We start from the raw sequence: 25,468 nt of genomic DNA on the forward strand, positions 1-25,468 counted from the left end.
CACCAACTCACAACAACCTCATGGATAGTTACTATTCATATTCCATTTTATGGAAAGGGAAAGCGAGGCACAGCTTCTTGCCTATAGCCCCACAGGTAAATGGTGGGACCAGCTTGTCAGGGTGTCTAACTCCTAATGATTAGGCTATATGGCTTGTTAGCTGTTACCTAGTATTTTTAGTAAACTGTATCAGCAAAGAGTTAAAGAGAGATCAGACCCTTCTCTAGTCTGATCAGCCTGACAGTGACCCAAGGAATCTGTTCCACATCCATAATCTCCTAAAAAAACAAAAATCATGCGGGAAGCCACAGGACACCAGGACAGGAATGTCACGTGAACACTTGATCTAGCCATTTTCAATTTAGTGATCAGCCAAGTCCCAGGGGTGGGAAAGTGTAATCTAGCAGAGCATACAGGAGACCAACAGATGACAGTGTGTCCATGCACTGGTGGAAACCCAGAGGGACAGCTCTGCTCTCCCTGCAGTATCCCCAGCTCTGCTCTCCCTGCAGTATCCCCAGACTCACCAGTATTTTACTTGTCTATGGAGTTCACAGTCATGTCAAATGCTTCATGTCCCTAAATTATGGAACCTCCCTTTCTCCCTTCACTTCATTGGCAGATATCTTATCACTCCTCAAATTCAATGCCACTGTGCACTCTAAATCCAGTCTTCTGATAGAAGTGTAAACCGTCTACCAGTTACTGACCAAGGGACTCACTATCACACCTCTGACATGATCCATCATTCTTTGCTTAAACCATCTACCAGTTACTGACCAAGGGACTCACTATCACACCTCTGACATGATCCATCATTCTTTGCTTAAAAGCAAACAAGAAATGGGGAGGTGGGGTGCTTTTCTTGATTCTGAGCCCACATTGTCTACATTTGGGTAATTCCCATGTGGTACTGTCTGTCTCATGTAACGGATGTTAACCCAAACTGAAATTTTTCTACCTCTGTTGCCACAGCCTTCATCCAGAAAATGTTCACCTCTCTTCAAGACTATGATAAATTACTCTCCTGAGCCTCTTTCCTTAGCCTCTCTGTAGCCTTTCTTAAATAAGATGTCCAAACTGTCTTCAAATACAGATTGTGATACACCCTTCTCCAGCTTCTGTGAACATTCTCAGTCCACTGATCTTGGCCTTGAAACACCCATTTTCCCTACCTTATTCCTTGGATTTTCCATTTAGTTTCAACCTCCACTTCAGACAAGCAAATAGCTAAAACTCTTAAGGAGGAGGGGCTACTTTTCTTGAGCTGATACGAATGTAGCGGGCTGACCTTGGAGAAATATGGGAGGAAGTGATAAATTAGGAGATTGGGATTAACATATACACACTACTGTATATAAAACAGATAACTAATAAGGACCTACTGTGTACCACAGGGAACTCTACTCAATGTTCTATAATAACCTATATGGGGAAAGAATCTGAAAAAGAATGGAGATATATATATATATATATATATATATATATATATATATATATGAGATTCACTTTGCTGTACACCTGAAACTAACACAACATTGTAAGTCAACTATACGCCAATAAAAATTTTATAAAAAAAGAAAGAAAGAGAATCCACACATATGCCTCCTGTATATGGTTAATAGCAGGGGTGAACCATTCAGGTGTGCTGAGTTAAAAACTCAGAATCATCTCGGTAGTTTCCTCTCCTTCCCTCCACAGTCAGTCCATCACATACCACCACCACCACCCCCCGCCCCTCCATGTACACATCTCTCAAATCCATCTCTTCTCCACCACCAGTGTCTTAGCTTAGACTCTTGGCTGGACTCTTGCAGTCGTCTACTAAATGACTTCCATGCCTCCAGTTTCTTAATATCACAATTTTGCCACCAGTTGTTTTTCTAGAACATAAATCTAATTATTTCACCTCCTACTGCCTACAGGAAAACAGAACAAAACAAAAAACACTCTCATAAGCATAGCATTCAAGATCCTTTATAATTTGGCCTCAAATTACTTTCTGATCTCACCCAGAGCAATTCTGCCCACCTCAACACGCATAGCCCTCGCAATCTACTCACACAATTATTTACCATGTCCTAAGTCTACTTCATTCTTTTAAATTTCTAGCCCTTTTGCCCATGCTGTGCCCTCAGCCTGGAGTACACTCTCCCAACCTCTCTTTCATTAAATCCTCATGTGGTGTGGATCCCAGTCTATTGATAGTGATGCTCTGAGTTAGGAATGCCTGAGGCACTCACTCACCCGTATTCCTCGTAGAGAGACCCCACAGACATTTCTCCCACTGGGGCCAATGTTTTGGCTGGACCAGCCCTTGTGGTTTTTGTTATGATTGCATGACACACTTCCAAAAACCATCAGGAAACTTTCAGGAACAAGTTTCATTGCTCACAGAGTGTACTCAGCACCCCTGAGGCCACACAACAAGGTCATGGGGGCGGGGGGGAGAGAGAGAATGGACCTGGGTCTCTGCCTTTATTAGGTCTGAGGGTGGGGTGTCTAGGTTTTCGGTGCTCACTCTTTATTGGCTAATTTAAAGCATAAGAGTAGGAATTTGAGGATGGGAAAGGAGAACCTGGGTCACGCAAGCAGTCAGTCATCTGGGTTACCCAGGGCTTTCTGAAGGAGGGAACTTTATGGGTGGGGCAGCTTAATTCCTAGTCTGGTTGTTATGCTAGGAGCTGTACCATATAGCAGGCAATGTGTTTATAGAAGATGGATGTCTTTAGAAATGGATGCCTCAGCAATCAGATCTTAATGTCAAGCACATACACTATACTCCCTTTTCAATACCCAGCTCCTCTTCATTTTTTGGGTTTTTTTTTTTTTTGTTTTAACTTGATGAAGCTATTTAAATTTTAATACTATTCTAAACTCCAACTTATATTCAATTAGGTAGTTGAATTACACTCTTCAATTTATATTGCAGTGTACAAAGAATGAAAGTTCATTAGCCTGGCTGTGGAATATGGTTTGGGGATGTTTTTTTTTTTTTTACCCAGCGCCTCTTTGAAATGTGCCCAATCCCTCCAGAACCCATCTTGGTTGGGCGCTTTGTGTGTGTGTTCCAATAATTCTGTGTACAATGCCTACCTCACTGTACTCTAGTTCTTTGCTTCCAATGTCTGTCTTTGCCGTTAGATCTGGAGTCATTGATGGCAGCAATCCTGTCATTGCTCTTTATAGCTTAGCATCTATCATTTATAGACAATCTGCTCTTGGCTTTAACCTATTTACCGCTCAATTTGGGGTACATCCGTTTCTTGCTAATCACACCAAGAATATCAGTTAATGTTTCATGAGTGTTTCCTAAGTGGCAGCCAATATTTTACACACTTTATATGTATTAACTCATTTTATCCTTATAATAACCCCTACATTCATATATATATATCCCCATTTACAATTGGGAAAGCTGAGGTTTAGAGAGATGAAGTAATTTGTCCCAAAGTTACAAGTGTAGTAAATCATAGAAGTGAGATTTGAGCCCATACAGCCTGGCTGCAGGCTCCTAACTCATCTAGCTACCGCGCCGCGCCGGAACTACAAACTGAACTGAGGTGAGTCTTTCCAATTACGTTAGTCCATTTTCTTAATTCCCCAAAATAAATTGAAAATATTTGAGTGATTATATTAGATTGATTGGGGTCATACACAAGCCCCACTACTATTTATTCAAATAATATAGGGTGAAAATGGGGTAAAGTACCGGATGTGGGCCCCTGTGGGATGTTCTCATGGCTACACAATAGTCCGCAAACCTCAGCGGGTGTCTTTCAGACTCCTCCATTGTCCTGCTGTATTTATTGCACTCAATATCCAGTCGCTCTTCCCTTACTGAAAATGTCATTTTTTACATTTAGCCATCAAATACAGTTCTTAGAGGAAATGGTTTCTCCTCCCTCACCACCTGGCCCCTGTCAGCGGGGGGAGGGGGGGCGTCAAAAAGAACCAAACCGAACGTAAGACTATTGGAATTCACACAATGAGACTAAGCCCTGGTAATATTTCACTCCCTTTCCGGAGGTGCTAAGTGATAAGGATCAGAATGGATTTTGTTGGCTTTAATGGGAAAAGCGAGCCTTTTGTTAGTTACTTACCTTGCTTCCCCTCTATGAAAACCCCCAACTTTGGAGCATTCTTTTTGCCGTGGTTGGTTATGGGAGCATCCTGAGACTTTAATATGTCTAATAAAACTCACCAAAGAATGGAGGTGCCATGGAGTTGAGGTGCACGACGGTGCACAGAGTTGTGTTTGGCTCTGAAAACGGCGCTGGCTGCTTGCCGTAAATGAGGAACCCGGAGGGAGGCATTGGAGGGCACAGCTGGGAATATGTGCAAAGCTCGTTTTCATTTTCATCTGAATACCACAGAGGTGGCCTCGACTTGTTTAAAACTAAAAGGTACATCAAAAATGCAAAACATGGTATAAAATTTTAACCAGACTCTTTAATTGCTTTTTACTCCTTTACTGGCTCTTCAATTCTCTATATTTTTAGAGCTTTTCCTGGGCTGTGCAGTTGTTCCTCCACCCAGCCTTGGCTTCCCTTTCTAAAGTTGCACGCACCTTTGTGGTTATTTATCCACCCCCTGTACCTATTCTTTATAGTAAGATACTGTTTCCTTTGCACTTGCCTTCTCTTTGCTCTCTTTCTGCTCAGTTCTACGCTTTCCTTCCTTCCCCTTGCTCTCTAGACACCTTCCTTTCCTTCTTTGTTGCCCTCTTACCTCCCTAGCCTACCAGTAAATTGTAAATGAATTCCAATCTGGGAAGCTTGGCCCTCTGTAAATAGAAATGATGTTTTACTGTGAAACTGGAAATTCCTGCTGTGCACTGGCCACTCCCTATGGCTCAGCTGTAACTGTTAGTTTATACCTGAGGGTTGTCCAATGCAGAACCAGGGACTAGAAGGGTTGAGCAGGGAGCATGGCAGTACTGAGCTCTGGCCCCATTGATTTTTAAAAAAGTACTGATAATAATAAAAATAATAACATGGACAATAGCTGCTAACGTGTCTTGAGAGCTCAGTGGGTACCAGGCCCTAAGCTAACACTTTACGAGTATTTTCTCATTTAATCCTCGCCACAACTATAGGAAGCAGGTTCTGTCATTATCCCCACTGTACTAACAAGGAAACCAAGGCAGTGAGTGATGCAGGTCACACAGTAGAGACAGGCTCTTCACAGTGGGGTTTCACTCACCCCTCAACAACCACAGGGTGATCCTGAGTCCCGGGATTCCAGCCAGGGCTGGCATATCCTGAAGAGCCCTGGCTAGCCCCACTCGTCTGGCTGGCACCAAAGAGGTGAACACAGGGTGGGCCAGGGACACAGCAGGACAATCACAGACACCCTGGAAGGGGTTCTGTCGGGAAGCAGAGAACAGAGTCGAAGGTGCATGGCTACTTGCCATCCAAGTCAGTGAACACTTTAAGTGATGGGGCATCTGAACCAAGTCAGGGCAACAAAATGCATGGTCCACGGTGGTGATCAGAAGAGGAAGGGCCGGAGAGGGAATTTCAGGATAGGAGGCAGGGCATCACAGATGGCCAGTGATGGCCAGCATGGCCCAACCACCAACTAGAGTTTGGAAAGAGGGGATTCAGTCGATGGAAGAGGCACTGATCCAGGCAGGACCAGAGCTCAGGGGCCCAGTTGGGTACTGAGGCTCAGAAACAAGGACGGGTCCATTTGCCAGCCCTGGAACACTGCGTCTAGATCAGATGAGCAGAAAGGGTGGTGCGAGGCTGTGGGAAAGGTGCTGAAGAGCCTTGGATAACACCTAAGGAGGGTGCACGTCATCCCAGACACCTGTGATCTCACCTGGGAGCTGCTGTATGTATACACCTGTGGTGCCACATGCCAGGGTTCATTGTGTCTTCTTTCTAATAATCTCTCAAGAACCCACCGTGTGTAAATGATCTCTTATGCACAAAAGTGAGTGGATTCAAGGTTAACCCTTTAGGGGGTTACTTTCACACTCTGACTTGCTTTCTTGAAGAGGAGAGTAAGAGACACAGACGCAGCTGGCATGTTTGCTTAACCCTGGGGATGCTGTGTGAATGTGCCATGCATGCTGATGCCAGTTTATACATCACAGTGGAGAAAAGGCAGAAAATTGCCCTCAGAGGAGAGGAGTCGGTATGTGGGTGTGCGGGGTGTGGCAGGAGACTACTATGTTGTCTTGTAAGCCCTTCTGTAATGTTTCAACTGTATTATTTTGTTACGTATCTGTGTGTGTATTATAAACTTGAAAAGAAAAAACATGTACTAAATTTGACTCTCAGGCTATCGGTCCCACACTAAATTAAAAAGTAGGGGGTGACAATCCAAAAATGGGCAGAAGACCTAAACAGACATTTCTCCAAAGAAGATATACAAACTGCCAACAAACACATGAAAGGGTGCTCAACATCATTAATCATTAGAGAAATGCAAATCAAAACTACAATGAGGTATCACCTCACACCGGTCAGAATGGCCATCATCAAAAAGTCTACAAACAATAAATGCTGGAGAGAGTGTGGAGAAAAGGGAACTCTCTTGCACTGTTGGTGGGAATGTAAATTGATACAGCCACTATGGAGAACAGTATGGAGGTTCCTTGAAAAACTAAAAATAGAACTACCATACGACCCAGCAATCCCAATATCTCAGGCATATTCCCTGAGAAAACCATAATTCAAAAAGAATCATGGGGATTCCCTGGTGGCGCAGTGATTAAGAGTCCGCCTGCCAATGCAGGGGACACAGGTTCATGCCCCGGTCCAGGAAGATCCCACATGCCGCGGAGAGGCTGGGCCCATGAGCCGTGGCCGCTGAGCCTGCGCGTCTGGAGCCTGTGCTCCGCAACAGGAGAGGCCACAACAGTGAGAGGCCCGCGTACCGCAAAAAAAAAAAAAAAAAAAAAAAGTCATGTACCACAACATTCATTGCAGCTCTACTTACAATAGCCAGGACATGGAAGCAACATAAGTGTCCATCAACAGATGAATGGATAAAGAAGATGTGGCACATATATACAATGGAATATTACTCAGCCATAAAAAGAAACGAAATTGAGTTATTTGCAGTGAGGTGAATGGACCTAGAGTCTGTCATACAGAGTGAAGTAGGTCAGAAAAAGAAAAACAAATACCGTATGCTAACACATATATATGAAATCTAAAAAAAAAAAAAAAAGTTCTGAAGAACCTACGGGCAGGACAGGAATAAAGATGCAGACGTAGAGAATGGACTTGAGGACACGGGGGGGGGGGAAGGGTAAGCTGGGACGAAGTGAGAGAGTGGCATGGACATATATACACTACCAAATATAAAATAGATAGCTAGTGGGAAGCAGCCACATAGCACAGGGAGATCAGCTTGGTGCTTTGTGACCACCTGGAGGGGTGGGATAGGGAGGGTGGGAAGGAGGGAGATGCAAGAGGGAAGGGATATGGGAACATATGTATATGTATAACTGATTCACTTTGTTATAAAGCAGAAACTAACACACCATTGTAAAGCAATTATACTCAAATAAAGATGTTAAAAAAAAAAACCAAGTAGGGGGCAAGCATAGAGACAATATTCTAACATATTGTTGCAGGTAGAAAATCAAGGCAATCTAAATGGCAGATACAAGAATTTCAAAAAGAAAAAGAATAGTAGCCAGGGACCATTTAATATGGGCATAAAGAGGTTCACATACCTCTTGGAAATCATTATAACAAGTGAGTGTTAGATTTTATGGGGCCAGTGGCGATACTGAAACCTCCAGTAAAGTTCCGAGTAACCCCATCACACTCTGTTTAAGGAAGCAGCGGGCCAGGTAATATATTTTAGCAAGATTGCTAGAAAAGCAGGCAAAATCATACGAGAAAGAAGGTGTCATTCTTAGGTGCCTTTCCTTCATAGCACCTCAATTATTATAGCATAGAGAACAAATGTATGGATACCAAGGGGTTAAGGGAGGAAGGGGGAGGTGGGAGGAATTGGGAGATTGGGATTGACACATATACACTATTGATACTATGTATAAAATAGACAACTAATGAGAACATACTGTACAGCACAGGGAACTCTACTTAATGCGCTTTGGTGACTTAAATGGGAAGGAAATCCAAAAGGGAGGGGATATATGTATACGTATGGCTGATTCACTTTGCTGTACAGTAGAAACTAACACAACGTTGTAAAGCAACTATACTCCAATAAAAATTAATTAAAAAAATAAAACGAAAACAATTATAAGAAACTTTTCAGATTTTTCTAATTAAACGTACCTAACCGTTATGCCCTGTGAGGGCAGGGACCACATCTGCTTTGTTCCCCACTGCTGCCCCAGGAGGGAATAACTCATATGCAGTCTCTCTTTCTTCAAGCCTCTTGAGATGTTTCGTCTGCTCTAGGCAAGAGGGCTGCAGGCCTGGCCCCAGGAGCAGACCCTGAGCTTCCCTGAAACGGCAGGAGGGAGGAGATGTATTCTTGCTCCGAGGAAAACAGCCGATCTCTCGGGCCCCTGAGATGCTTTTCACCGAGTCCCACATAAAACTGAAGCACTTAATCCACTGCTACCGTTCCTCCGCTCCATCTGGCTTCTAGAATAATTGAAACTAGAAATGTCTGCTATGACTGCTGCTGGGGAGAAAGGCCTCAGTGCTGCCTCAAACTTTAAATGTTGGGTTTCTTGTGAAATTTGATTTCTGTTCTCTCTAGTTTTCTAGACAGAGAACTAAAAAAAAAAAAAAAAAAAAAGGCCCTAAGCAAATGCAGCAGTGGGAACTTCAGGACCCTCAGTTCAATTCACAGCCTGCATGGGTGCCTGTAGCTTCTGGTGTTGGGAAAGGGGTTAGGGCTCAATAATAAAGGCTCCTAGGGGCTCCCAGCATCCGCCAGAGAGCTCAGATCCACCAGAGGCTTGAAGGTGGCCCAGCCCCACGAGAAAGGGGACCAGGGTGCCTCCAACTGGGACCCCACTATTCATAGAGGTTGGACTCAGGCCACCCATACCCCAAGGTCACTGTCTAGACCCACCTTGAGAGGCTGGGCCTTAACTCCCCTCCATTCTCTCTCCCCAACCCTTTCCTCCTTTCCCTCCCCCTCTCTTCTTGTCTATCCTCCCCCCTCCCCCCTTCAACTCTCCCAGTCCTCTCCCCGCTGCCCCTCCTTCCTCCCCCCATCCCTACACTGCCCCCTCCCTCCCTTCTCTCTTCTCTTTCCTTCCCCCTCCTCCTTTCTCCTTCCTGACCCCCTTCCCACCCCCCCCACCCCCCCACCCCCCCACCCCCCCACCCCCCGCCCTCCTCGTCCTGTCCTTCTCTCCCTCCAACTTCAACGAAATAGATCAAATAGCTCTTTCTACTCTAAGAAAATCAAAGGTTAGTCCCCAGCAGAGGCTCTTTCTAGTTACCTGAAGGCCAAAAGGTTCAGCACACAATAAATAGCCGCCCATTTCACCCTCTGGGTTAGAGAAAAGGGGCTATTCATGCCCAGAGGACACTAATTTTTGAAGAATCAGAGGTATTTTAAACAAACTACCTCTCCACCAGTGGCTTTCCTTTCGCAGGCTAACACATCTGCAGGCCTGGTAGCTTCTAACCTGCCTCCCCTCCCCGCATCTAGGGACCAGAACAAGGGCACTGCAGAAGTGTTTACAGGGGCCGGAGTGGAAGGAAAGACGCTAAAGCTCTAGAAATTGTGACGTTCTCGGGAGAGGCTCTGGCGGAGCCCCAGCCAGGTGGCTGAGGCCCTGAGCTGCACCCCCGTGCCGCCCACCACAGGCAGAGGCCCACCCTCCAGAGCAGAGGAAGTTCAAGCTCCAGGCCCTCACACGCTCCGGCCCTTCCAGGGCCCTGGGAAGAGCCCCAGCATTGTGTTCCCATGGTCCTATGTTTTCGTAAGATTTGCAAAAGGAATATATTTTAACCACTGTTGGGTTTGATCACTGTTTCTTTGTGCTACAGTTTCCCCTCCGTCATGCTTCTCGCCTGGTCAGATGGCTCTGGAGTGGCCCTGGGCAGCCGCGGGGTCTGACCAAGGGGAAGCCGAATTGGGAGCGCATTTAGATTGTATTTAGTGGGATGAGGCTGCGTGGTCTGCAGTCACTTCTGTGCAAGGGCAAGTCACTGCTGGCCAGCCTCCTGCAGCGACGGCTTACAGGCAGCGTGTCTCGAGGCTGGATGGAAGATGAACATGTCCTATGGTGACTGGCTTCACAAGTCTGGGGGTAGTGGAGGCAAAACAAGGCTTCAAATGCACTGAGCCAGAAGCTAGTCTGTGGAAAATTCTTCCAGTCCTGAGATGTGTACAATTCAAAGTGGAGGATTCTGTTCTCATTGAGGCCCTGTCGAAACGGAATCCAGGAATACGTACATTCAGTGATGCAGTGTATACACTGATAAGCGTGCTGGGTATTGTTGATGAGATTTGCATGAAGTGAAATTTATCAGAAATCTTGTCTTTTCGGGGTATAAACCTTTAGCAGTACTGCACACAGCAAGCATGTCTGTGTGTGTAAGGAACCATGTTTTAATGCCTCCCAATTATTAATAATTGTGATGACTCTGCTAGAGGAGAGACTACCTTGTCCTCCTAGTCTCTCTCTACTTTTTTCTTTTTTTTTTTTTTTTTTTTTTTTTTGCGGTACGCGGGCCTCTCACTGTTGTGGCCTCTCCTGTTGCGGAGCACAGGCTCCGGACGCGCAGGCTCAGCGGCCATGGCTCACGGGCCCAGCCGCTCCGCGGCATGTGGGATCTTCCCGGACGGGGGCACGAACCCGTGTCCCCTTCATCGGCAGGCGGACTCTCAACCACTGCGCCACCAGGGAAGCCCCCTCCTATACTGTCTTATACAAAATCATTATATCATATAAAGACAGTAACAAAGTATGCAGGCAAAACTTAGGAGGAAAAGGTTATTTTAGAGGTATGTCAGGCAGTAAATTAATTCGAATATTATGTATTTTATAGATGTTGAGATGTCTGTTGCATTTGCCAATTTTAAGATTATAAAATGTGTTATAATTTATTTTCTCTTTAAAGAGTCACTTTCATCCCTAATTTTGTATTTGTATTTTTGTATTAATTTGCTTAAAGAGAGCCCCCCAAATTGTATAAGTCTCAGGCCCCACAAACCTGGATCCTCCCTACTGCCAGCCTCCATGAGCATCTGGACAAAGGATCTGTTTTTCTTCTGTCCTGGGGAGCCTGCTGCAGCCTGGGCCACCACATTCCCAGAGCAGTTTTGTCAGTGAGTCCTGCAGGAAGAACAGATGGCCTTCCTTCTAGGATCCCTGTTTTGGGGGCCATGGAGGTCTTTTCCTGAGCGCTCCTGTCCCAGGTTCTCAGGCTTCTGCTCTTGCTGGGAAAGACAGCAGCAGGGAACAGCTGTGGATGCCCGATCTCACCAGCTGTGCAGAGGCCCAGCTGTACAAGTTCTCCTCTTGCCATAAATCTATTTGAAGTTCTTTCGATTCAGGGAGAGGTAGGAGGGTTTTCTGGTAAACCTTTCGTCTGATTCATATTGTCTTTGGTTCACGTGATCTGACCCAAGAGACTGTGTCATCTCATCTGCAGCAAGGCCCTTACCAGTTCTCTGTTCTCTTTAACAGGGTTGGTGTGGACCCGGATGAGGATCCGAAGGAGCCCTCTTCACACCAGGCAAGTCAAAGAAGCCGATGCATAGAGTACAGCGATATGAGGTCTTGTGTTCCATAGTCAGGAGACTCGTTCTAAAGGGGGCTGGCCCCGCAGATAAAATAAATCAGATGACTATAAAATACGCAGGCATTCAGGGTGTCGATAACCTTTGCATAACCTCTAGAGTGCTTAGAACTAGCATACACTCGTGCCTTCTTTGTGGCTGCAGGAAGCCTGGAAACTGCAGTGTATGAGCAAGAGCACAGCTCTTGGAATCAGGCAGCCTGGAGTTCAAATCCCTGCCCAGCAACTTGCTAGCGCCGTCATCTCAGTGAAATGTACTTGATGCATGTTCGATGCATGTTGGGCACACAACAGATGGGCCTGCTTCTCCTGCATGATTTCTCATTTACCAGGTCCAGGTAGACAGAAATACAGAAATGTTGAAAATCTGCAAAAGCACAGCCTGAAAATTCTTAGGGAAAATTATTCAGAACAACGTGCTTTCGCCTTGAGTAAGGGAAGCGTAGTCTCTGCAAATTCTGGACTTGAATCTAACATCAGAGTAAAACCTGTCATTGGCAATTTTGCTTTGGTCATTTTTAACTCAGTACTTAAAGCAAACAATTGTGTAGAAATGTTGCACCTCTTGCTGAAATTGCAGGTAGACAGACATGACAGAATAACATCTTAAATAAGCGGTGCTGCTTAATGAAGTGTGTCCTGATCATATCTGGATCTGAAGAGGGTCCATCTCTCTTTTATTTCATGGGTTTTTTTCCTACAGTCCCATCAGTGAGGCACAGCTGGTTAGTGCCGCCAGGCAAGATGCTGCTGCTTTCCTGGTTCATGTAAAGAGGGAAGGATCCTATGCTCTACACAAAGGGCTGGAAAATGAAGTTGGCAATGATCCTGGCTCATATGTACTTTGAATTTTTTTGTCACGTGTGTTCCAAGCCCATGCTGGTGCTGTTTTCACAGACTTTATTGCCCAGGAAAGACACTTAACTGCAGGACTGAGCCCAGCAGGGTGTCAGCGTACTGGGATTAGGGCCAGAGTGGTGACCTTTGAAAGGGGATCAAAGCCCGTCCATCTCCTTACACTGGTGGGCTGTAATGAGTCCTTAGGAAGGGCTGGTACAGATGTTCACAAAGCATTGTATCTCATATAGATCAACTAATCCATTCTTCTACTTTCACGTAGAACTTTTATCTAAATTTTGTCCTTCTCATATCTTTTTCTTTAAAAGAAAAGTGATAGAATAAGAAAATTCATCAAAGAAAATTCTTCATCTTCCTCTAACTGCCTAATATTTTACAATTACATATAATTATTGGTAAGGTTACCTGCTAGTTTAACTTTTTTCTTTTGTAATTTAAATGTACTTTATTTTAGCTCATTCATACCATTGTCAATTTAGTAATTACTCTTACCTGAAGATACTTAAACCAGTAGAAAGTATTTTTGTTGTTGTTGTTATTAGAGAAATGAGATAGTACAACATAGTACAGTGAAAACTACGTGGTATTTGGATCTTGGGCAAGTTTTTTACATCTTTGAATCACAATTTTCCTAACTGTAAAACGTGCATGATAATAATGTCTGCTTCTCCAGGTTGTTAGAATTATATTTATGAAAACGACCTAACTTAATCAATTTCATTAAAACCATCTTATCTCGTGAAGGATTTGATGAAGCAGCTTACACCACCACATATGATAAAATAATAGTAAAATATTTTTTAAAAACTTTAAAACTCAGTTAAAAAAATTAATGAAAGCAGAAACAAAACCAGAGGAGTAAAAAGAATCATGAGTAAGCAGATCATAAGGTCCTATGTACTTGCTAAAGTTGAACCACAAGTGAGCTTTCTGGTAACCAAAGGGGGGGAAAGGAAATGATAACCAGTAATATACTAAATTACTATAATTAGAGGGGAAAATTATACTCTGTCCTCAAGCTGTACAGAAGTTCACAGGCCACAATTTCTCGCTTGGGGCTTCCTGTAGAGGACACATAAAGAGTTATCTAACTAACCCTGGTATAATTTACATGGTTCCTACTGATCTTCTGCCGCTATTGTTTTTTAAAAGTGTCCTGGAAGTGTTCTTATTCATGATGGTTGACTACCGAGGTAACTACGTTTCAGAAAAAGGCTTTTTCCACCCTTGGAATAATTCTTATGTTCAATGTCAAGTACGGGAAATGGTGGGGTCAGGCCAGAAGTAACAAACCACAGCGTCCATGCAGCTGCCACTTGACCTGGACCGAGGGGGTTTTTTGGTACTTTCCAAACTATGTGTCTAGAACCTGTCAGCCCTCATTTTGCCTGACGACTCTTCGCTTATTATCAACACCTGTTGCTCTGACTAAAGACCAGAAACCTAATTCTTAGGTGGATTGCATTTTTCCACTCAGCTTGCACTTATTAAATTGGTCTTGCATTAACAAATAGGATAATCTTTGCACTGGTCAACTTCTGAAAAAAAGACCTTACTCTTACTTGCCCAAAGCTAAAACTTTCAGATAATTGTGGCAATTACTGATCATATACTCTCAAAATCAATAATAAGCATATGTAATGACATATACTTTTTTTTTTTTTTTTTTTGCGGTACGCGGGCCTCTCACTGCTGTGGCCTCTCCCGTTGCGGAGCACAGGCTCCGGACGCGCAGGCTCAGCGGCCATGGCTCACGGGCGCAGCCGCTCCGCGGCATGTGGGATCTTCCCGGACCGGGGCACGAACCCGTGTCCCCTGCATCGGCAGGCGGACTCTCAACCATTGCACCACCAGGGAAGCCCGACATGTACCTATTTTTGAAGGAATTTCCTTTTTCTCTGTTTCTGGAGAGTAAAATAACCTTTGGGAAATATGAACTTGTGGCTGTGACTAACCAGCAATGTCACAATTTTCCTTTTTGCCTTGTAGTACCTTGAAAGTGTGAATGGTGTTACACTCTTACTCATACCAGACCCAGAAGCTTTAAAAAGAATGTTCCACAAGCAAGTATTAAACTTTAAATATATAGTCTATGCAAATGTGCCACTTTGAGAAATGGAAGGTATCGCAGTTGTGATTTTATGTCTCTTAAATGTTAAAAAAAAAAAAAGCCCTCAGACAAAATTCCACCACCCCACCCTCGCCCCAACAAGAAGTTGTCCTTGTAATTGATTCTGTGTCCTTGGCAGCCCAGCATTCCAAAGGTGAGCCATGCTGGAGCGCCACGCCCCCCTTAATCTTTCAATAGAAAATTCCCGCTACCCAAGAAGGGCTGCCACGATTGCTTCTCTTTTTCCCTTCTTGCCCTTTTTCATGATCATCCTAATATTTGTGGAGTACTGACTCTTGTTATTAATACTGTTCTAAGCACTTTATCTGTGTTAACTCATTTATCTTCCAAGATAAACCTATGAGTGGGTACTGTTATTATGCTTCTATTTTAAATAAGGAAACTGTATACAGAGAAGTTAAATAACGTACCAAAGGACACATTGTGAAATTCAACCCCAGAATCTGGTTCTAGAACTTCCACTCTTAATTGGTGTGCGTGCGTCTATTCGTTCAATCATTTATTCATTCATACAACCCACCCGTGTCAGGCACGAATCTAAGTGTGAGGAAGATGCAGCAGTTACCAATTCAAAGTCTTCACCCTCACAGAGCTTACGCTCTAATGGGGGACACTGGGAACAAAAAGGTAAACAGCTACATACTATATGTTCAGAGACTGGGAACAGTAGAGCAGGTACAAGGATGGAGAACAATGGAGGAGAGGCTATGGCTGGCCAGGGCAGGCCTCTCTGAAGAAGTGGCATTTGATCAGAGTCCTGAACGATGTGCAGAAGTGAGATGTGTATGTGGGCTCTGGGGGGAAACAGTCCAGCCAGAGGGAACTGCAAGAATGAAGGCCCTGGCCTCACAGCGGGTTATGGTGCGCTCCACGCGCAGCAAGAAGGCCAGTGTGGCTGGATCCCAGTGGGCAAGGTGGGAGCCAGTGCAGGTGGATTCAGAGAGACCGAGAGGGGCCAGATCACCGGCCACGGTGGTGATTTTGATTTCATTCTATGTGTGATGGCAGCAAAAACTTGCAGGTTTGGAACTTAAAAGTAATGGAATCAACTTTTTTAAAAACTCATTTTTCTTCCATTTCCGACTCTGCCAACTGTTACAGTGAGGCTAATTTTCATCTTTTCTAACATAATTTTATTTTGAACACTATGCTGGCTTCTCTATGTGCTCTCTTAATGCTAACTTCCACTTTTATTTTTGCTTCGAGAAGTCCCTTCATTGAATTCTGGTTTGGTTGTCATTTATGCTTGTGTGTAACCTGGGTGGATAAGTTATGGTCACCACAGCTCAAGAAAGTCAAAGCAGAGCTGAGAAAGGTCCAGAGAAGAGCAGCTTCAATGAGCAGACGGAGATTAAACGAATTACGATTTCTCCAGCAGAACGACTACCACTAAGAAGGGACACAACAAAGTGTCTGTAAAAATATGGAGGGTATGAGTCAGGTGAACAAAGACTTGTTTGCCAAATCCCAGAAAACCATAACTTAAAACACCCTTAAAACTGAAAGAGCTCATTTGGAGAAGAATAAAAGTATGTGTTCTTCTGCACAATTGATACTTAAATGCTGGAGATATAAGTAGGTTCAAGAGGGAAAGAGATTAGCAGATGGTAGGGTCATCTAGTCATGAAATAAAATTTAATTTTGCCTTGTGAATATTTTCTAGATATTGCTAACAAACCTACAGAAAACGGAATAAAGATTCCCACGTATATGTTCCTCGGATCTAACAATTATCAATATTTTTCCATACTATGTCCCCATGCTGTTGGAGCTGGCCTCACAGAATGTAAATTCCATGCTATACCAACAAATATTTCAGAAATAGAACAGTAAGCTCTAAAACTGACCTGACCCAGATGAAGGTTTTTTTTATGTTATTGTAACTAACAGTACTTTGAGAAAAACAAAATGACTATTTCAGAGCAAGTATCTTGGGTTTTCCCTTGGCCAACACTGAATTTATTTTGGTTTTACTTACGGCTTATACACCCAAAAGTATACACCCTCCCCACTACATTTTTACTGCTTAAGACTAAATTCTATATATATATATATATATATATATATAGAATAGAATATAGAATCTATATTTACAGATTCTATAATTACATGCTCTAGAAAACAGAAATAATGAGGAAGAGGAAGTGCAGGAAGATGATAGCCTCAATTTAGCAATTAGGTGCTGTATGTAAAATCACATTTAATCTTTACCTTGACCAATCGAGACACATATTATAAACCCCGTTTTATAAATGATGAAATTGAAGTTCAAAGAATTAAAGTAACTTTCCCAAGACAACAACAACAAAAAAATTCCAGCCGCTTCAATAACACCCAATCTCCAATTTGTAGTTCTTCAACTCAGTGAGACTGTTGCTCTCAGCTTGAATTGTTCTCTGCTTGGACTCTAGCTCCTTGTACTACAGTTGGGAAAGGGCAGAAAGAAAAGAGAATATAGGGCTTACCTCATTTGTCCTTTGCTGCCTGTTGCCCAATATCTGAATTCTATCATGTATTTATGATACCAGTTATTCTTACCAGCCATTATGTATTTTGCAAGTAGCTTTGTAGGGGGAAACATTGTTTTGTTTTGTTTTCAGACAAAAATATAATACTGTATACTCAAATCACAGGCCTAAATGTAGAACCCTTATCTTTGCTATGGTGTTTGTGGTTTGGGGCAGTGTCACTGGGAAACAGCATGAGCTGGGATCTTCTTGTTCCAAGGTGCATTTTCTACTCCAGTGCCTTTTACATCTAGAATTTATAATTCCAATATGTAATTGTATCAGCCTTCTATTGCTGCTGAACAAATTATCCCAAAACTTAGTGGCTTAAAATAACAAACGTTTATTATCTCACAGTTTCTAAGTGTCAGGAATTTGAAAGCAAATTAGCTGAGTGTTTCTGGCTCAGGGTCTCTCATGACGTTGCAGACAGGATGTCAGCCAGAGCTAGTCATCTGAAGGCTTGACTGGGTCTGAAAGGTTCACTTCCATGTTGGCAGGAGGCCTCAGTGCCTTGCTGACTATTGGCAGGGAGACTCGGATGCTTACCACATGGATCTCTCCATAGAGTGGCTTGGGTCCTCACAGTATGGTAACTAACTTCCCTCAAGTGGTTCAGAAAGGAGGAAACCACAATGTTTTTTTATGACCTAGCCTTGTATATCACCATCCCTTCTGCTCCATTCCATTGATTAAAACTGAGTCATTATGTATCCTCCACACTCAATAGGAAGGGAAATTAGTCTCCATCTTTTAAAGGGACAAGTACCAAAGAATTTGTGAATATACATTTTTTTTTTTTTTTGCTGTACACGGGCCTGTCACTGTTGTGGCCTCTCCCGTCGCGGAGCACAGGCTCCGGACGCGCAGGCTCAGCGGCCATGGCTCACGGGCCCAGCCGCTCCGCGGCATGTGGGATCCTCCCGGACCGGGGCACGAACCCGTGTCCCCTGCATCGGCAGGCGGACTCTCAACCACTGCGCCACCAGGGAAGCCCCGAATATACATTTTTAACTCACCAAAATATTATATTTACCGGAACCAAACAATTTATTTTTCCCTGGATTAACTTGAATCTCTTGTACGGACAAAGTTATTTGAAGCAAACCTTTTTTTTTTTTTTTTTTTTTGGTAGCTAAACCATGAGTTTAGCCCATCTGGTAGTGTATCTGTGATGTCTACGTTTCCTCTTGGCATTTTTACCCATCCTTATCTAGTTGTTTCCTTCATTCTTTCTCCCTAAGCATGTATTTTGTGACTATACCTTCTTGGGAACGTTTATGAATTTATCATAGTGTGAGGAAGGTGAAAATATTTGTATAAAATACTCTCTATGTGGAGGCTAAGAGTTAATTTTACCTTTTAAAACATAAATTTGAAAAAAATTTCCTATTGACTCCTAATTGTATCATGTCCCCCTTCTTCAGAATCTAGAAATCCTTCTCTTTAGGGACAGAGAATCCGGTCTTCTCCTTGCTAATCAGAAAATCAAGGCAATAAACGTGAAATTATTACATGAATACATTCCACACTGGGAGGTGGCAGGGCAAAAGGACTGCTGTCAAATCCCATTCACACTGACTACTTGAAAAAGTGCTCTGGAACCCATAAGGAACTCTACAGGTTTGTTATGATAATTATCTGTCTTTGTCATCATTCTGTACAACCTCCACTGACATTAGTATTGAATATGAAATCTTAGAAATAGGAAAATCTTCTCTCTCTTAATCCATTGAATCCCCGTGAAGTGAGAAGCAATCCCATATGACTAGCCCAGAGCAGAGTTCCTCCGGTTCACTTAGCAAAGGCCCCTCCTTTGAATATTGATAGAGGAATGTATTTACATTTGCTTAGTTCTTTTTCATTAAGGTTAATACAGCAAGCAATTCCCTCTTGCTTCAGTGTCTGTTTTTTAAAGATTTCTGGCCAGAGCCTTTGTTTTCTTTCAGGGATCCAAATAAGCATAAAACAAAGAGTACCTTCCTAATTTTCCTGTTGCTCCCTCTCTAGGGTGGTGCTAGAGGGGTCACTTAAAAGACAACTACTGGACTTCCCTGGTGGGTAGGATTGAGGAATCTCAGCTGGTAAATGACAATGTCTTCTCATCAGACACCTCCCACCTGGGAAAAGAAGCCAAAGATACAATGTTTTCTTTGAATACTCAGGAAAGTTAAGGAAAACCCAAGAACTCTTTCTCAAGGAAGTTCATAAGTTCATACATCATTCTGGGTCCTTAGCGCATACTAGTCTGTGGTGTCACCAGCCCATAACACCATTCTTAATCAAAATGTCCGTACTGGGCTTCCCTGGTGGTGCAGTGGTTGAGAGTCCGCCTGCCGATGCAGGGGACACAGGTTCGTGCCCAGGTCCGGGAAGATCCCACATGCCGCGGAGCGGCTGCGCCCGTGAGCCATGGCCTCTGAGCCTGCGCGTCCGGAGCTTGTGCTCCGCGACGGGAGAGGCCACAACAGTGAGAGGCCCGCGTACCGCAAAAAAAAAAAAAAAAAAAAAAGACAACTACTCACTCCTTATTGTGCTCAGCCACTTCCCAACCTCTGATCTATTCCCTTGTTTAAGGAGAAAAAGGAAAGATATCAAATGCCCCAGTCATTTTTACATTTTCCCAGAAATGGAGGATAATAAAGGAAACAGAAATTACACATATATCAAACACCCTGCTTCTTAGAAGTAGCAAGGGCAAATAAAAGCCAACATTCAACGCCCTTGGATCTCCAGTTCCCATTTACAGCTGTGAGACATGAGGCTCAGCTCTGGAGAGTGTATCATTATTATTCAATGGTAGACAGTAGAGAGTCAGAACTCAAATCTTGGTCTTCAGTTTCTGGATCCTCTGCTTGTTCCAACATGGATGCCACTGCCCCTCTGGCATCAAAGAACTCAAAAACAGAAGACATATTGCTAGCAATAAAGAGACTGTCACCAAGTTCCAGATTCTTCTTCTGATGACTGCTTATATCCCTTGTCCTTGGGTGTGATCTGATCACTGCTTCAGAATAATCCAGGTAAATTGATGCTACCTGCTGTCCTCTGCCCATCTGGGCCCTCCCAGGGGCTTGCCCTCTGCGCTGCCTCATCGGATACCTTCCCTGTTCCAGGGTGACTGCAAAGGCTGGCCTTCCCTTGGCACATTTATCCTCAGCCCCCAGTGAACAAGCAGAGCACACAGTGGACTAACTCATTTATTTCTACTCATTTATTGATGGCCTTTCATAACCCAGTTATTAAGTCATCAATAACTTCAGAGAAATAAATGAATGGATCCAGAATTGGGCCAACAGCTATTTAAGACATACACTGAACATTTTATCTCAGATCAGCAGAAACGTCAATGCTGGGTCATCCATGGTATTTCCCTTACCTGGAAAAACATTTTCTATCTTTCATTCTAATTGGAGCCCAGTTTATTTCTCTACAAAGCAGTAAAATGAATAACATCTCCAGTATCCCAAGTAAATTAAAGTTTGAAAAATAGATTACAAGTGTTAACATTTTTTCCAAAATGCTACCTAGTATGTGTTGCTCTCATCAGCTGGCAAAAAATAACCTTGGAAGATTTCCCAGAAATAGAGTATAAGCTCTTTCAGGAGTGCCTGTACGTTCTGATATATTCCCCTCAGGAAATAAAATAAAAAGGAGAGGAAAAAGGGAGTAAAAGGCAGGGAGGTTTTCCAAGACCTTCAGAAATCCCTGAAACCAGTATTTAGGAGTCTAGAGAAATTTCTAACACTGAAGTTAAGTTTCTTCAGGGACACTTTCCAACCCCTCAGCGTTCACCCAGCTGAGGGGAGCCATGCATTTTCATTACGTTTGGGGGGATATATAGCTGCTGCATCTCAACCTTCAGTATCCCGACCTCATCTATTCAGATACCCATTTGCCCTAGTTTGCTCTTCACTTACACCCACCTAGATGACAGGAATCAAGGCTGCTGCCGAGAGACCACAACTGTGCTTGGAAACCTCTCTGTGCGCCAGTTGCCTCAGTTTCCTCATCTGTAAAATAGGAATAATAATATATGAAAAGCACTTAGAACAGTGTCTGGCACATGGCATCTATTCAAGGAGTGCCAGCCGTTATTGTTGTTGTTGTCATTAATGAAAAAACAGTATTTTCCATACGATTAGGACCTCAGAGACCAGCCAATCCAATTTCCTCAATTCATTTTACAGGCGAGGAGACTGCAGCCCAAATAGCCTATCATACGGTGTGTGTGCTTTCCGAAGTTCAAAGGCTGCATGAGATACCAGCAGAAAGAACAGCACTTTTGGAGTCCTTTAGTCCTACGTTCAAATTCCAGCTCTATAGCTTGCTAGCTATGTGACTTTGGACTCAGCTCTTCCCTTCTCTGGGCCTCTCTAGGTCCTCACCTGTAAAATAGGTATAATGCAACCTACCTTGAGGGTTTGTTGTGAAAATTGAAAAACAATGACTGAAAAAGTTAGTGACTGGATAATGTGACCAGCACCTTGCCTAGGAATGAATGAGCATTCCACAGCTGGAGAATATTATTACAAATGTCATTCAGCCGGGCTGCTGTGGAGTGGGTGCTAGAATCCTGGGCCCCTGACTGCCAGCCAAGCTCAACACTACACAGCCCACCTTAACTTAGAAACAAACAACCAAACAAAAGAACAGGAATTTGCTTCCACTCCTTTCTATTAATTTTCTTCAATGACTATCTTGTCATCCATAGATATTGTCAGCTATCAAAATTACCTGTGCCTCTGGATGGATAAAGTGTGTAACTCCTTATTGTTCTTAAGGAAAGAAAAAAGAAAAGAAGAGAAAAGAAAAGAGAGAGAGAACTCCCCAGGGCTAGCCCAGAGCGTTACTACCTAGTTTAGTTCAGGGATAACAGTTTTACTCTGCCAGCTGAGTCCCAACGTGCTGACCTGTTTGAGAGACAGTGACTCAGAAACGACTTGCAAATGTTGCAAGATGATGAAGAAAACACTAAGTATAGCAGTGACTTTGCAAATCTGACACCTTTCTTGGGGTAGAAATAGCTAGAGAAAGGTTCAGGGACAGATGGAAATTGAACTGGACACCTTGGTTTCCCTTTTGTGGAAATGCCATGGGTACATTCTAGCTCTAGATAACAGGGCATGGCACTCTGGGTCTATCAGAAAACAGATCTATGAAACTCTGACATCATCCATGAAAAGATCATAGATGTCCCACTGTGGGACTTGGGAATGGGGCATGTGGTCCATGACCAGGTAAGTTTGAGAAAGGCTTCCCTCTCAAAGATTTACAATGCTCATTTACAAATGAAAGATTCCCAAAATTTCTGAATGTAACAAACCTGGTTAACACTCTCAAACCCATCCCTTCCTGAACGATCGGCACAGAATTTCCATCAACATCACGTAGAACAGTGGCATACTTAGGAACGCCTTTTAGGAAACTGTTCAGTGTTGGAAATCAGAGATCTTAAAACAACCAATGAGAAAGGCTGCCAGTTTGGGTTTTCATTTTATTGTGGAGTGTCTGCTTCAACCATTTTAGACAAAGGATAAGTGGCTGCCTAGAAAGGGAGGGACCACACTTAGCATTCTTTTATTCCCCTTTTGTTTGTGGGGCATGGAACTGCAGCGTCTGCTTGTACATGTGTTTCAGAGAGCAGAATACAGCCTTTTGTGTTCAGTTATTTATCATTACCCATCCGTGGAACTGTCTGGAAAGGGGCAAAAAAGTAAATAAACAAAGTAAAGTAAATCACCTTGGTTTCAACTAAGGGCTAGCTTTGGAGCAGCCAGTGGTTTCTCACTGTCTTCCATGCCTCATGATTTCTTGAGAATGTTCACATTATTACTGGACTGTGAACTCCTGATACAATTTGGGCATGGAAACCGAGGGCCCAAACAAAGCAATGAAGTCCATGTTAAGATATAAATGCTTTTAATGATGAAGATAATTACAACTGATTGAAGTCTGGAATTCTCTTAATATGCAAAATGAGATACACAGAAGAGGTAGAAATGTCCCTGAATCTCCTTCATACCACATTGCAATGTCCATTATCATCTCTCTAAAGTTCACAAAAATTTTTCACCTTTTTCTCACATTTTCATCCTCTACTGTTACATAAACACCTATCAAATGCTTTCTCTTTTGTCCTTTTCTTCCTCCTTCCCACTGTGGTCCTTTGAGGAAAAAAAAAAAAGAGTGAGTGAGCATGGGGTTGGGGGAGACAAACACATTCATTCAGTTATTAAATTATTACAGGCTTCTTAACCGGAATATCTATTTCAAAACTTAAGAATCGAAGGGGGAAGATATCAAAAATTAACCATAGGCTTTGGTAGTGATCTATCAAAAATAAAATGAATGAAAACTAGTTTAACAATTATTAGACGGTTATCCCTTTAGTCTTGACCTTTTGGTAAATCGTAAATAAATACCATCCAAATCTGACAGAAATAACTGCAAAATCCCCACAACAGCAATCTGACAGAAATATCATGTTCACTGGTGTCAACAAAGTGGCATTTCTTAGCTGTTTAATAAAATAGGAATTATGAAAAAAAGTAAACGTTGAATTATGCCACAAGAACCTCACCCATATGGCAAGATCCGTGAGCTAATCTGCTTGGCAGCAGGTTCAACATTTAGATGAAAATACCTGTATCTGGAAAGATTTTTTAAAAGTGGTTAAGTTTAATTTAGCTTGACGCATATTCTTATAGTTAAAATATATTAATATTATATACATGTATTAATACATTAATACATTATTAATATATTAATAATTAATACTATGTATTAATGTTGATATTATATCTCAATATTTATAGTGATCATTTATCCAATGCCTTTTTCTGTTGTCACTCGCTAGGAAGCAAACACCTCTGGCAAAAGCACGACGAAAACAGAGACTGCCTGGCTCTTCAGAATGTGGTACAGCTTTGACCACAAGTATCCTTTGATAATGATAATCTCCCAGGTCCTGCTACATGGCAGACACTGACTTCGAGCACTTAATCATTGAGGTCTGCGCTGCTGCTCTTCAAGAAACGCAGAAAGGTAAAGCGAATTCACGAGCAAATTTAGCCAAAAGAATGATTTCGAAACATAAAAAGCTGTGTAGTCCATACTTTAGTGTTGCAAAGAGCTAAAGTGAAATCTCTCAGAGGCAAATGAATCTGGTGTGCTTGTGGCAATCTACTATTTCCTAATGCCCTATGATAAAATCATAGAGTCCTGAAAAACTGATCTATTTTACTAATTTTACTGTTCATCCCTTTGTAAAAATCTTACTTCTGGTGGAGTCGGCTAGGGTGACAAAGCTCCTTCACCCTTCTGCCAGGAACACATTTGTCTGTTTTTGTTTCATGCTGTAAAAAATGAAGGGGGAGGGGGGAGGGAGGATGAATAGTCCAAGGAGAAGAATAAGTCCGGTCATCACATTGTGAAATAATACTACTTTGTTTTCCAGGAAACACTTGAGTAAGCTTTTTCTAGTGACGGGCAATTTTAAAATTCTAGCAATCAGTGTAAACAGAGTGGTTCAGATACACCTTGCCATGCGACTCACAGAGCTGAGAAGTCAGGCCTGAAGGGCTTTGCCATTGTGAGTTGCAGTAAGCGGTCCACCTCTAATCCCAGGCAAAAGCGCCACAGAAGAAAGGAAAGAACTGTGCTGAAAATTGAATGTGTTGGGTCTTTGTAGTTAGTTTTCCACAGTCACAAATCCCTCTCCTTTCAGGGAGAAAATGTCAGTCACTGGGCGATTTTAAAGCAGCTCAGCAATGATTAAAGCCACAACAGATCAGAGGGAAAGGAAGAAGAATTAAGAACAGGGGAAAGAAATTCAAAGAATAAGATGAAGAGGAGGTAAAAATGGAAAGGGGAGAAGAAGCAAGAGAAATACAGGAAATTCACAGCAGGAAGGAAAGGAAAGCAAATTCGAGGAATGACTGGAGAAAAAAAAAATAAGTAAGAGTGAAGTGAAGAGAAGCCCATTGAAGATTGCAGAGATAAGCAAAAGTAAAACAAGGTTAAAATTAGAAAGCAATTCTGAAATAGTAGAACATTCCAAGAATTATGAAATGAGATGTGGAAGGTAGAGGCTTTTTGAGGCTACAGTTTTGCTTTTCCATACTTCTGTTATCTATGGGCAAATACCTTGCCTCACTCAATCTTGAGCTTTCATGGACAGTGTAGGTTGCCACCACCCTAAAAGTGGTCCATCTTGGCCATTAACTGCCTCTTGGAGGTTCTGGTACCTCACTAACCAGTCA

At 42.8% G+C, this 25,468-nt stretch overlaps 1 protein-coding gene across 1 annotated transcript in view; it reads left to right on the forward strand.

Annotated features, from left to right (window-relative positions):
- The window catches only part of SLC9A9 (solute carrier family 9 member A9), a 538,561-nt gene that overhangs the window by 414,015 nt on the left and 99,078 nt on the right, over window positions 1-25,468 (forward strand). Inside the window, exons 13-14 of the mRNA XM_019934313.3 lie at window positions 11,597-11,645; window positions 24,064-24,143. Of these exons, the coding sequence (XP_019789872.2) occupies window positions 11,597-11,645; window positions 24,064-24,143 (129 nt within the window). The remainder of the gene's footprint in view (window positions 1-11,596; window positions 11,646-24,063; window positions 24,144-25,468) is intronic.

Source organism: Tursiops truncatus, chromosome 4 (assembly GCF_011762595.2).
Source record: "Tursiops truncatus isolate mTurTru1 chromosome 4, mTurTru1.mat.Y, whole genome shotgun sequence".
NCBI classification, from domain to species: Eukaryota; Metazoa; Chordata; class Mammalia; order Artiodactyla; family Delphinidae; genus Tursiops; species Tursiops truncatus.